This window comes from Marmota flaviventris, chromosome 20 (assembly GCF_047511675.1).
Source record: "Marmota flaviventris isolate mMarFla1 chromosome 20, mMarFla1.hap1, whole genome shotgun sequence".
NCBI classification, from domain to species: Eukaryota; Metazoa; Chordata; class Mammalia; order Rodentia; family Sciuridae; genus Marmota; species Marmota flaviventris.
In genome coordinates, this window is record NC_092517.1 from 1,532,399 (window position 1) to 1,546,365 (window position 13,967).

The 13,967-nt window shown below is 58.3% G+C and overlaps 1 protein-coding gene across 3 annotated transcripts in view; it reads left to right on the forward strand.

Moving 5' to 3' along the window:
* Positions 1-13,967, forward strand: part of Frmd4b (FERM domain containing 4B) — a 124,942-nt gene that overhangs the window by 15,808 nt on the left and 95,167 nt on the right. The window contains exon 1 of one of the 3 annotated variants that reach the window (XM_071605843.1): positions 1,632-1,695. The exons of 1 other annotated variant lie outside the window; for it this stretch is intronic. In XM_071605843.1, coding sequence (XP_071461944.1) covers positions 1,672-1,695 — 24 coding nt within the window. In that variant the 5' untranslated portion in view covers positions 1,632-1,671. Of the gene's footprint in view, positions 1-1,631; positions 1,696-13,079; positions 13,099-13,967 lie in introns of those variants that run through there. One more of the 3 variants, XM_071605844.1, reaches the window with a different exon arrangement.

Sequence of the window (13,967 nt, forward strand, 5' to 3'; positions counted from 1 at the left end):
GTTTGTGATAGCAACACGAAATGGACCAATGTTTCCTTACCCAGCACTTCCTAAGTCTACGTTGCTGGGTGCCAGGTCAAGTCCTGCCTGGTGCCCAACTGCCAGCAGGGACCGTTTGAAAGTGCCATGGGCTCAAGCTGGTGTTCCCGCTCTGCCCTTTGGCCCGCCTTTCTCTAGGACTGCTTCTGCCCAGGTGTGTGAGCTGCGGCACCTTTTGAATCTCCATGCCTGAGGCTTCGTTCGGAATGTCAGGTGCCCCTCAAGGTGTACCTCTTCCTGTCCCCTTAATGCATGTGTGAGAGTCTCCGCAGTGGGCCTGTGTGTGGCCTTTCTCAGTGATGTCTCGGTCACTCATTCTTCTGACATCAGCCCCTCCCCTCGTGGGACACACGCCCACACACAGTCACTAAATCTGGACTGAATTCTTGGCCACCGTTTCTACCCATCTCGCCCCGAGTGCCCCTTCTCTGTGTGCAAACCTGGCACGGAACGAGGCTGTTTCAGGCCGCGTCTTCCCAGACAGCATCCTGTGCCCAAGGTGATCCCAGCCTGTGGAGGGACTTGCCAACGACCCCCCCTGATTCCTGAGGGATGAACTTCTCCTGTAGCGGGGACCATGGCACCTTGCCCTGGGCTGTTTAGGTACCTGACAGGTACGTGCCGCCACCTTCTTCACCCTCTACGCTGCACATTATCTCACTTAATTCCTCCCAAGCCCTTCTGCGATAGGGACCTTTGTCTCCACTTGACAGAAGAGGGGACAGGCTCCCAGAAAGACCAAGTAGCTGTCCCAAGCACCTGCGGCTGCCGCTCACCCAGCCTCTCCCGTTGCGGAGTTCATGATCCTGGTCCCACCCCTCCTTACACTGAGTTCCAGAAGGTCCTTTTTCTCACCAGGTGGTGAAGCAGGACACCGTGTCCCAAGTCCTTACCTAACTGTTCTCAGGCACAAGGGAATGGGTGACCCTCCCTGGACTCTGAGTATCTTTGTCTCAGCTTCACCTTGAAGCGCACTGTGTGTTCCGATTATTTCCACGCCTGGAGCAGTTCCAACAGTGGATGATTCTGTGGCCCACGGACGGCAAAGTCCGTCCTCTCTGGGTCCATCATGGTCCTGCCAGGACTTTCTGTCTGTGGCTGACGGTCACTGCTGGGGGTGTCGGTGGAATTCTGAGTTCCTCTCTGCGGGCAGCAGCGGCTGAAGGGCAGTGTCCACGGTGGCACTGGTGAATTAAGTGTCCTCTTATTTCCATGCGTCAGGTTCCCAGCCTCCCCCAGGACAGGCCTGGGGAGAGCTGCGGCTGGGCTTGGGCATGGTGCTTGGTGTGGCCCGTGACGTGCTCCTGAGGAGCTCCCAGCCCCCTGGTGCCCCGTCGGGGAGGTCGGGGAACAGGAAACACTTCCCCTGTGTTTCAGGGTGTGATGAAGAGGACTTTGGGTGGCCAGCAGGGCCGGGAGACGCTGGAGCGGTTGCCCACCCCCTCCCCTGGCTCCCCTGACTCACGTTGAGAGCCTTTGTTTCTAATCAAAGCGACAAACCATCAGGTCATTTCCTTGAGATTATGTGGCAGCGGAAGGCGTCGGAGGCCTCTGGGTCCCCACTCCAGCTGCCTGCTGTGGAGCACGCCCAGCCCTCCGGGTCCTTCGAGCCGCGCACACCGCAGTCCGTAAATGAGCCTGGACCATGCTTCGGAGGTAAGGACGTTCCCCGGGTCACCGTCCCGCTGCCGGCTGGGTGCGGGGCCTCTCCAGCCTCTACCAGCACTTGCTGGCAAGACCTGGGGCGGACGTGCACACTGCGGGCGGGTTGGCTCCTCTGAGATACCTCAGGAGGCCCCTCTCAGAGCCGCACGTTGCAGGGGACCGTTATCCCACTCTGTCCCAGGAGTCCCGCGGCTCAGCAGCGTCCGTCCGCTGGGCTCCCGTGGACCCCCTGGGGACGGCCGTCCCCGACGCCTGACTTAGGTTTTCCTGTGATTGAAACGCGTCTTGGCTCCTTGAAAAGCCGGAGAGGGCGCGTTTGTGGATGTGCTCCAGAGTGTGGGTCACTGGCCATGAAGTGCGTTGACCCCCCTCGCCCCCCGCCCCTTCCCTTGGTCTTTTCTTAAAGACTGGCGCTCCCTGAGTGGGGGAGGCAGTCGGCAGCCAGCACAGTCCTCGGGCTCTGTGGTGGTCCACGTCTCATCAGCAAGACCTGTGGGCCCTCCTGTGTGTCAGTGGGCACTTGGCAGCACGGACCCTGGCGCCCTAGGACTCGGGAGTGGCCGCTCTTAAAGGGCCCTGTGATGCACATCCCCGTTTGGCCTGGGGCCAGCAACAGGGGGGCCGAGTCTGGGCCTGGCTTGAGGTGGCACCTCTGTGTGATCAGAATCTAGCAGCTCTAGGTAGAGAGGGCGGCCGTGTGACTTTGAGGGATGACGGTCAGTCCATCAATAAGCCCTTTGTGATTGGTCAGAGGAAGTCCTACACCCTCACTCACTGCTCCTCCTCCCTGGCGAGGTGGCCGTGGCAGACTCCCTTAAGTCCATGTTTCTTCCCTGATGGGTGGGTGTTGGGGGGTGGGAATCTGCGTCCACTTCAGAAAGCAGAGGAAATTATCTCATCCAGTGCACGGCAGAGCCCTTGGGGGTGGACGGAAGTCTGCAGAGGAAGTGGGCAGGATGGGGCAGAGAGGAAATGTCCAGGAAATACATACCTCACCGCAGGGACTGGGCCGGTGTGCCCTGTGCTAAGGCAGCAGGACGTTTGGTCTCAGCAGCAGCCTGTCCCCAGGTGTCTCAGGCCTGAGGGGTGGAGAGGAGTCTCACCCAGCTGCCGTTGGTGACCTGGATTCTCAGAGCAGAATCGCAGCAACCCCGGCGGCTCACGTGACGGGATCTACATGGGGGACCCTCAGAAGCGAGGCCTTCCTGGGGTCAGAACCCAGTGCTCTTGGCAGAGGGTCTGTAATACTCCCAGACACACCAGCTCCCACTCCAAAGTGCATTCTGGGTATTCCTGTGGGCCATTCGTCTGGCCTGCATTTGGAGGACTGGGGAAGTCCTTCTTGCTAGATTGGGGTTCCTGTCCACAGCTGCTGCGTCCCTCCCGTGGGGAGTGCTCAGGGCTGTCCTGATGCAGGGGTTGGAGGTCAACTGTTAAGCGGGAGGAGAACTGTCAGTCATCTCATCCTGGAACCAGGAGGTCAGAATTCAGAGGCGCAGGGGATTCCCTTAAGACTCCGCATCCCGAGGGGACAGGGCGCAGCCTCGGGTCAGGATCTCCCGAGTCTCGAGTCTGCAGTGTCCTCCGCTGCTGTGCTCCGCCGGACCCCCAGGCTCTCTGTGTTTCGGGCATCAAGAGAGCCTTCTCACGGGCACCTGCACCTTGGAGTGGACATTAGGGTGCAGGGTCCCAAGTGAGGTTCCGCTTCCTGTCGGGCACGGATTCCAACCGCAGGAGGAAGACAGTGGGCAGCCACGTCAGGACAGAGAACCCGCAGTCCCGGGTCTCGTCACGAGTGGTGGTTCTGTAGGTAAACACCACAGCTCACAGGCTGGGGGGCTCCCAGGGGCCTGTCCCAAGCCATTCCTCGAGTGGGATTCTCGGAAGTCCCCTGTTAAGACGCCGTTGCTTAACGTTGGAAAACTCTGAGATTTCCTAAGTGACGTAGTTCTCTATGTGGCAAAGCTAAGGCGGAGTACGGTGAGCCGTGTGTTCCTCTTTGTGAGTGCCATCTGGCCGGGCCAGCGGCCACTTCATCATTCCCTGACCACAAAGAAAGGGGAGCTCTTGGGCGCTTCCGCAGACGCGGCTGAGAACGGGTGGGGGTGGGGGGGAGCCGGTCTCTCTCTGCTTCACCTTTTCTCTGCTGCTCCTCTTTGCTCTTGAGTCAAGATGAGGCGCCCGGCAGGCTGGTCTGTGCCTTCCCTTGTTCTTACTCCCTTCTTTAGAGTATCGGGGTGACACAGAGTGGCTTCAGTATTGACTGGGTGCACCGTCTGTGCTGGGTGCTGAGCCAGGATCTCGTCAGGCATCCCTGGTCTAGTTCCACAGCACCCTTACGGAGCTCACGCGGACTTCTGTTTTACGTTTGGAGCCCCCTGTTTTCTGCACAGCTCTACGGAGACGTCATCCAGGCATCCCACGACTCACCCAGGTGGAGGGTGCGGCCCGGCGGGTTCTGACGTGGTCACGTATTTCTGTCCCATTTTGCAGAGAAGCAGTGAAAAGGCTTCCCGGCTCCTCTGGCTTTGCCCGACCTGCTGCAGCCTCACCTCACGATGACCAGGACACTCCTTATAAAGGGGCCCAGACCCCTCTGCCGCACCTCAAAGCCCACGAGGGCCCCCCACTCTCGTTTCCATGGCCGCCGTACATGGACGTCCCAGCACCCTGGTCTGGGACTTCAGTGTCCTTGGGCACCCTGGAAGGCTGGACACACAGGTTTCAGGCACCCTGAATCTCAGACGGGCTCCGTTGCTGCTGCTGGTGGGCACCCACACTGAGAAGCACTGACCAGGCCCCCGTGGGCTCTCTGGCCCTGTGTCCTGGGCTGTCCCTGTGGGTTCTCCACGGGCAACTCGACTCCCAGGGGGTGAAAATCAGTCGTTGAGGGGCAAAGAAAAATCACGACCCCGTTTAAATATGACCAGACGTGGTGGCACACACCTATTATCCCAGCTACTTGGGGGGGGGTGGAGGCAGGAGGATGACCATTTTGAAGCCAACCTTGGCAACCTAGAGAGACCCTATCTCAAAATGTAGAAGGGGTGGGAGGTGCCGCCCAGGGTCACAGCACCGAGCTTCAGAGAGAGAGTTAAGGACTCAAGGCGGGCAGAGACTCCTGCAGGGTGACTTCTCCTTTCCCTTCTGCAGGGGTCACAGAGAGAGCAGAACGGCCCACCACCTGAACAGGACCTTTGTGAATGTCCACCCTGAAGGGGTTTGTGGTGCCCACTGCTTTGTTGTTAGCTGGGAAATATATATATATGTCATCATTCATGATTGTCACCCTAGCTCAGGTGAAGGGAGGAACCCCGCGAGGTCTCACAGCTGCGCTGAAGCCCACCTCTGTGCCCTTGACCTTCGGGCTTTTTAAATAGTGACTTGTGCTTTAAACATAGCAGGAGCTACTTCAGAGGCAGAGGTTCTAATGCGTTAGGAAAGGTGACCCCTGTTGCCCAGCGGCCATTCACAGAGGACGCTGACTTCCCTAAAGTCACCAGCTGGTCTGGGAGAGGCCGGGATCAGACACCACACCATGGGACTTCCTCAGAGGTACCGGGCCCACTGCGACCCTGCACAGAGGACGGGGCGAGCCCAGCCTGCACTGTCCCCTACCCCAGGTGAATAGCAGAACTCAGAGACTGCCCAGGGAGCTCCCCGTCCAGCCACTGATACAGAGGCTCCAGGGCTTATTAAGTGACCCTGCCCCACCCTTCCCCCTGCAGAACCCAGCTGCAGAGGGCCAGGGTGAGAAGGCCCTGGGGAAAACACGCGGTTCCCTGGAGACCGCCCCGCGTGGGGGTGAGATTTCCTCTCTGGGACCCTTTCTCAGCCAGGAGCAGCGGAACTGAGAGCAGGCCAGAGAGAGCCTTGCCGGCCAGCGGAACAGCCGTGCACCGTGAGCTCCACCTGGGAGGCCGAGGCCGGGCCGTCTTACCGCCCCCCACCGCGGGGGACACGCAGGGACATCCACTCCCGGCCCGTTGCTCAGGTGTTTTCCAGCACTCTGAGCTGGGCACCCTCTTAGGGGCTGGGGAAGCTGTAGAAAGTGAGATGCACCCTTCTCCTCATGGAGGGTACGTTAAGTGGGGCAGGGGCCCTGGAAGGGCAGCAGACGCAGCAGTGGACATGAGTCACAGTGCGGGGGCAGCGGAGCCCAGGTGCAGCAACATCTCCGTGGTGCCCTTCTGCGCTGGCCTGTGGGCAGCTCTGTCCTGCAGCTAGTGCATGGCCCCCTCGCAGGAGGGTTCCAGGATGCTGACTTTGAGGCTGTAAGACATGAGCCCCTCAGAGGCCACCGAGCTGGGCCTTGAACACGGCCGTCTAAGGGAGGCCGCTCATTCTCCCTCCTTTTCTCATGGTCCCTCTGGGGCCTCCACACGAAGTCGGCCGCCTCCTGCAGCACGTGGGACGGGGGTTCACACCCGGCTCCCCAGCACAGGGCCGCTGACCGGCCATGCAGCTCAACTTTGTGGTGCAAACGCTCACATCCTGAGATTGAGCCGCTGCCACCCAGGTTCAGTGGACGGAAGGGCTCCAAGAGCAAAGAGGACGGACAGACGAGGCGGGCGACCGGACTTGAAGACCTTGGGGCTGCTGCCTTTAAGGGCCGTGCGTTTCGCGCTGAGCCGTGTGTGCGCCTGGTTTAGAACGTCCAGTGCCTGATGACCACGTGGAGTCGGATGCTGGGCTCCCGTCAGCTGCCGAGAGCTGGCCCCGCCACCCCTCTCTCTCCCGAAAGATCCGTTACCCAGTCGCGTTGCCTGCTGCTAGCCAAGAAATCTCTCTCTTTTTTTTTTTTTTTTTTTTTTTTTTGTGGCTCCTTCCAATTTCTGTCTGCTCCCTGACCCGGGGCCTCACAGGTTGTTGGTTTTTTCCTCCCTGAGACCCGCGTTGAGTCTGGAAGCCTTTGAAAGCAGACGGCGCGTAGGTAACAAGGAAGCTCGGTGACTCTGGTGACTCCCGGGGGAGAGGGAGCGGTTCCCCTGTAGTAGTGCCACTCCTGGTCGGCAGGAGGGAGGTCTCCTGGCCGGGGTGTCACTCAGTGGCCCAGCACTTGCCGGGCCAGCGTGGGCTCTGGGTTCTGTCCCAGCAAGGCCAGCGAACACAAGAGGAGTTGGCCTTCTCTGCCTTCTCGGTTTGGTAATGATTTTCTAAATCTCCTCTCCACCCGGGAGACAGGCAGGACCCTGGACCCGGTGCTGTCCGTTTTTATCAACTATCAACTCCCTGAGGGCTTCTCCACAGGCGTCATGGAGCACGGAGGCCCTGGGAAGCGTCCATCCAAGCTCCAAACAGGGGTGATGCAGAACAGAGACTTGAACACTCTGCCCACAGTCAGGCGCTCCCAAGTTAGAGCAGAGCCCACTTCTGGATTTGTAATTAGGCTGCATTAACTTGCAGGCTCCCGGGGCAGCCCGAGTGCTCTTGGCTCTGGGTGGCTTTTGTCCAGGGTTTCCCCATGTGTCCTGCAGTAGTTAGTACACGTGCCCGGGACATCGGCCAGTGACCAGCACCACAGTCTACTATTAAAGTTCCTTCCCAAGCCCTGCGCGCGGGTCTTTAGGGTTCTGAAGATCACAGCCCCCTGCTCCTTCCCACACCTGTTTTTCGCCGAGGCAGGCGAAGGTTGGCGGGCAAAAGCCTCCAGACCACAGCGTCTGCCGCTCGCTCGCATCAACTCCAAAGCCAGAAGCCCCACTTTCCACCCACTTTCTTTTGCACAGCCCTCATTCCGCTTAAACCTGAACTGCCTCGAAAATCAAAAACCCCCACCACCGGCCAGGCAGGCGCTCAGCTTTTCTTGGTGACATTTTTGCGACTTTTCCTGTCTACAATGTCTGGGTCTCCTTTTTTGTTTTTTTGACTCGTTGATGCTGTATTATGATGTCTGAAAATAGAGCCCAACCGCTGGTTTCCAGTAAGGAGGATGCTTCCCTCTGGAGAAGAGCAGAAATATCCTGTGGGTTTGCGACGGTGAGCACTAAGTCTCTCGGTGCCTGCTGTGGCTGCTGGGTGGACAAGGGCAGCTATCTGAACCCCGGTTTGCACTGCTGCTTCCCCCAACATCGTCCCCTTGGTTTCACCGTTCACACCGTGTCACCTGGGGAGCCCTTGATTGGGCTGGGCTCAGCCCACCTTGAAACCGTGGGAAGAAAACCGAGGGTGCAGGCACCGACTTCCCTTACAAGACCCCAAAGCACAAGAAATAAAACCGAGAGTCAGTAAGTGGGATGCCGTCAAACCAGGAAACTTCTGTATGCAAAGGAAATGATCAGGAGCGTGAAGACAGAGCCTGCAGGAAGAGAGAGAAAATCTTCGCCAGCTGCGTCTCTGATGGGGGATTAACATCCAAAGATAAAGAACTCAAAAAGCTCAACTCCAAAAAAAAAAAAAAAAAACCCACAAATATCCCAATCAATAAATGGGCAAAAGAACCAAACAGATACTTCTCAAAACAAGAAGCACAAATGGCCAACAAACATGAAAAGATGCTCAACATCCCCAGCAATCAGGGAAATGCAAATCAAAACCACAGCAAGACTCCATCCTCTTCCAGTCAGAGTGGCCGTCAGCAAGAACGCCCCAACCATCAGTGCTGGTGAGGGTGTCGGGGAAAGGCGCACTGCTACGTTGTTGGTGGGACTGCAGGCTGGTGTGGCCACTCTGGGGAGCAGTGGGGAGACCCCTCCAAGAACTAGGGATGGAACCACCGTGTGGCCCAGCTGCCCCCCCTCCTCAGGTCTCCTCCAAAAGATCTAAAGTTAGCACAGATGACAGAGCTACCTCAGGGTTCCTAGCAGCACCATCCACAGCTGCCAAACTGTGGAGTCAGCTCAGATGCCCATCAATAGATGGATGGAGCAAGAAGTGTGTGTGTGTGTGTGTGTGTGTGTGGTTTCACTCCGTCATAAAGGAGGAAAATGGCAGCATTTGCAGGTAAATGGATGACCATCATGCTAAGTGAAGTAAGCCAAGGGAGAAAACATCTCTCATACGTGGGAGCTAGAATAAAATGTGGGGCAGAGGGTCCGATATCATAGAGAGAGAGGAAGGATCCGTGGAGTCCAAGGAGGAGATAGGGAGGTGGGCAAGAGAGGAAAGGAAAGGAAATGCAGAGTTAATTCCTAAAAATCACGCTATGTGCATATATAAACATACCACAGGGAATGTCACCTTCTGTATAAGTAGATAGAACCAGTCAAAAAGAGACAGATGAACCGGGGTGTGGTGACACATGCCCCTAGTCCCAATGACTCTGGAGGCTGAGGCAGAAGGATTGAAAGTTTGAAGCCAGCCTCAACCACTTGATGAGGCCCTAAGAAACTTAGCGAGACCCTGTCTCAAAATAAAAAATAAAAAGGGCTGGGGATGTGGTTCAGTGGTTAAGTACCCCTGGGTTCAGTCCCCAGTACCCAAGATAAATATGTAGATGAGCAAGAGGGAGATCAGTAGTGTCTTAGTCCATTTTTTTTTTTTTCTGCTGTGACCAAAAGAACTGAGAAGAACAATTAGAGGAGGAAAAGTGTATTTAGGGGCTCACAGTTTCAGAGGCCTCGGTCCCTCCATGGCCAGATCCAGTGCTCTGGGCCCAGGTAAGGCAGTTGGTCATGGCAGAAGGGAGTGGAGGAGGAAAGCAGCTCAGGACAGGACACCAGGAAGCAGAGACGCCCACTGTCCAGGGACACCCCTAAGGCACACCCCAGCGCCCCACCTCCTCCAGCCACACCCCACCTGCCTATGGTTACCGCCCTCTTAACCCCTATCAGGATTGGTTTGCTGATTGGTTAAGGTTCTCATAAAAACCAGAAATGACCAAGTCAGGTCACAACGGCCAGCAAGCGAGAGCCTGTGGTGTCCATTCTCAGTTTGACGCCTGGGCACCTCCCAGTGGAGATTGGACTCCGTGTGTTGGGTAGCACAGGGTGTCAGTGGCATTGATCCCCCCTGGCCCTGGGCGACTGCTCTTGGCTCTCTGGGGGGTTGATTTTTGGACTTCATAATCCAGAACAAACTTTTTCATGGGAGAAGTGACATTTACCAAAGTCACCCTGCACGGCTGAGAGAATAGCACCCAACGGCTTCGAGGCCTCCACTGACGGCGGTCCTCCCGGTTCCCGTGCCACGGATAGTACAGGCCAAGCTTTGACTGAGCTGTGCTGGTGCCGTGGTACCCGTGGGCCTCTCTGCTGGGTTCCACTGGACCTGCTTTAATACAAGAGTCAGTGGAAGCTACAGGACGGGGCCGGAGGGAGGGGTCGTCCCGTAGAGCTCATGCCTGGCACGCCCAAGGCCAGGTCAGCCTCAGCATCAGAGAGCAAACAAAACGTTGGGTGAGGCTGAGTCTGATCATCCCCACTCACGGGGGCAGAACAGAAGTTTGAGAGATGCCACAATGTTCGAGCCATACTCCCAGACAAAGGGCAGGCCTGGGACACACACAGGAGCCTGTCACTCTGAATCCCGGGCACGTCTCTTGGACATCAGGTCGGTGTCTCCCGGTGGCCTTCAGCCCCAGACTCCATAAGTTGGTTTGTGTCTTTCTTCCTTTGAAACCTATCTATTCACCCGCCGTATGAGGTGGGCTGGGATCCGCTGAGGGTGGTCATGAGGTCGCCTGCCCCAGCGACCGTCCCATCTGCCCGAAGTTGGCTGGAACTGCTGGCCAGGTTGACGCTGGGCAGCAGAAGTGGCCTGGCCAGCCCTCCTCCATTGCTGCCACCCGGGAAGGAGCTCGCAGCTGAACGAGAGAATGTCCAGGAAACGGGGTGCCCTCGGGGCTCTGCAGGGAGCCACTCGTGAAAGGTGGGGGTCTGTTGTCTGCACCCCTGTCCCCATTTCCTGTGCGTCATGGGTAAGCGGAAGTGAGTGAGTTTGTTGTTGTTTGCGGTGGTTTTTTTTTTTTTTTTTTTTTTTGGCCGTGCTGGGGCTGGAACCCAGGGCCCACACGCGACAGGTGGGGGCTCTACCGCTGAGCCGCAGCCCCCGCCCCAGGAGTGAGAACTCGGCTCCTTGGCAGTTTTCCTGCGTCAGAGCCCTTACTGTTCCCTGGAGATCATTGACTCCTTCACGCTCTCTCTTCTCCTCACTTCCAGGGCAGCTGATCTCAAAAGGGGCAACTCTGTCCCCCAGGGAATTGGGCAAAGTGTAGAGATGTATTTGGTGTCACCGTGCCGGGCGGTGGGTGTGGGCACCTCGTGGGAGTGGGCAGGGAAGCTGCTGGCACTACCCAGTGTGCAGAGCAGCAAGGAGTGGCCAGCCATCAGGACCCATGGTGTTGAGGCTGGGAACTCCAGGACAGGCTCCAGAGACGGTGGCCATCTGCGGGGGCCCTCAGTGCCGAGAGCGGTGCTTTCCCTTGGAAAGTGCCCAGTCGATGTTCTCGGGTGGATGAGTGGCCCGCGACCAGAGCCTTCCCGTGCCGATGAGTTCCACAGTGTTCCAGTGACTTCCTAAGCCCAGGTGAGGGCAGAGTCAGGTCCAGGAGGCCCCATGACGGACAAGTGCCAGCCTGCACCCCAAGGGTTCTCGTGAGTGTGGCAAGGCTGGGCACGAGCCCCACAGGTAGAGATTTCCTTGTGTCCCGGTGCTCAGGGAACGTCACCAACACCAGGAGCTGCCTGTGTTTCTGCAGGGTGGGGAGACAGCGCAGGCAAGGGTCTGGCTCCCAGAGGCCCCGAGCCAGCCACGCGTGGCCTGGTGAACGGAGATGAGCTTGCAGGACAGCCCTGTCCTCTGCCGTCTGCATGCCGCGTTGGACGCTGAGCTGCCTGGGATTTCGCGTGTATCAGGTGCAGACACTTGGTAGTGGGGTCCTGGACCCAGCGCCCCTGGGTCTCCACCTCCTTCTCCCTCAGGGACCCTGGGGTGAGGTTGGCCATGCGCCCACACCGAGCCTGGGGCCGGGGCCGGGCACACACAGCGGCCTCAGCTTGGCTACCCCGTTTCTCGAGCCACGTGACTCGGTGGCTGGGCTTTATCTTTGGTAAATGAGGTCTCACCTTCTCCCCCCTCCACCTCCCATCGTTTCCGTCCCTCCCGTCTGCTGGCCCTCCTGCTCCTTCTCCACTCCCCGGGGGCAGGGCTGTCCTCCTCTGGTTCTGCTGTCCAGCCGGAGATCGCACCCGCTTCCCAGCAGTGTGACCAGAGACAGCTGGACCTCCGGGCCTCAGCCCTCCGTCTGTAAGGCCTCCGTAGCCGGGTTCCTCCTGGCAGGGCTGCTGGCCGCCAGGAAGAGGAGGCATGTGTGAAGGACACAGCTCCCACGTGACGTGAAGCATGTGCCGGTGGCCCTCTGGGGGCAGCAGCCTGCACGGAGCTGGACGGGGACTCACAGCTGACCGTTGGAGACCCGGGTGTCAGCCCAGGCCATCCTCGGAACGGTGTCACCACCCAGAGCTGGCACAAAAGGGGGTCTGTGCAGCCGGGGCTGACGTCACCCGGGAGAAACATAGCACTGTCCACTCAATAGGCCCCAGAGTGACAGCGTCCTGGGTACAGCGCTCTCCGTCTCCAGGTCCTGCAGGACATCTGGTCTGATGAGGACTTAGTGGCTCACCTTGTCCTCGGGCAGAGGGCTTGTTGTAACGTGTCCCCTTTTCTGGGCCAAGGCAGGGGAGTCGTCTGGGACAGCGGCCCCCTGGACCATGCTTGGCCAGCTTAAATCATCTGGGAGTGTGTTTCAGGGTGGAAGTGCCTCAGTGCTGAGCAGTGAAGGCGTTCCTTCCCGTGGAAGGTACCTGCAGACTCTGTCCCTTTCACGAAGCCCAGGATGCCACGGGGAACAGAACAGGAAGGGCCCCGTCCTTCAGCAGGGAGCCGGTCAGGAACACCAGCTGTTAGGAGACAAGCCGTGTGCCCTGGTGGGGAGTGGCCGCTCGCCACAGATGAGGACAGGGAGGCCCTGGAGGGAGTGACCGCTCCCCATGGACGGGAACAGTCCGTGTTAGGAGGCAGCCCCCTCTGCTGAGCCTTCAGAAAAGGCCAAAGGAGCCCTCGCGGGGAGCTAGCTGCTGCTTCACCAGCCTTTTGCGTTTCCAGCCAGGGACTTGGGTCTTTTTCGGCAGTTGTCATTTCCTGTGGCTTCTCAGCTGACTGGTGGCCGTCAGTGGCTCTGCACTGCCCTGTCCTCCACCCTGCCTTGAATTCCCCTTTGGCATCCCACCACCCACTCTGCTCCCTGGCCTCCTAGGGGTGGCGCCCAGGACCCGCTGGGCCAGCTGCTCCCCGGCCCGGCCACTCTGTCAACCAGAGGTCAGGCCTGGGGCACACTCTCACTTCCCCCTGCACGTGACTCTGGCCAGCTGGACCGTCTCTCCACTGCCCGACAGCACTTGCCCTCCGAGGACCCATCCTACCAGCCGGGGAGCAAGCAGGGCACCACGGACCCAGGTGGGAGCTCCAGCCCAGCGTGCGGAGTCGATACCTCCGAGGTCCCGGCGCTGGGTGGGTGGAGGTGGGGAAGCAGTGTGGAGTGTGGGTGAGGGGCTCTCCTGGGGCGGGGAGGCGGGGGGAGTGCGATATCAAGGCTGGTCTGACGTAGCGGTCAGTTCTGAAATGCCCCCCTCGTCCCTGTGGGGTTCACAAATGATTCTGTAGCCAGGCGCAGTGTCACACCCCAAAATCCCAGTGACTCGGGAGGCTGAGGAAGAAGGATCGCAAGTTCAAGGCCAGCCTCAGCAACTTGGCGAGACCCTGTCTCAAAATGAAAAATTAAAAGGGGTGGCAGCGGACTTAGTGCTCGCCCAGCATGTTCAAGGTCCTGGGTTCAATTCCCAGCACCACAAGAAGAGAAGAGTGATTCTGTACTCAGAGGTAGGACCTCGGTGCTTCACGTACGGGTCTCTGTTGTTGAAATTAGAAGATGGGGACTCGGCAAGAGTCACGTTTTAAAATCAGTAAGAAATGCCTAGTTGGTGTTTTTGTTTGTTTGTTTGTTTTTTGTCTTTTTTGTTTGTTTCCATTGTTTTTTTAAGTGTTAAGAAAAAACCAAAACTGACCTGTTGGGAAAAAAAGTTTATTTGGATGAGATGGTGGACATCACTGGCAGAGTGGCCTGGGGACAGAGTTCTGAGTCTCAGTCCAGCTCTTACGTTCTTAGGAGCCCCGTGGTGTCCCTCCACTTCCCCGTATCTGAAGGGAGCGGCTCCTAACCGATGCTCTGTGACAATGACGCGAGTCTACTTCTCCCGCAGTTAGTTTTCTCTGGAAGCAGCGTGAGCTTCAGGCTGCCTGCGAGACGGTCATCCCTCCCCAGCCAC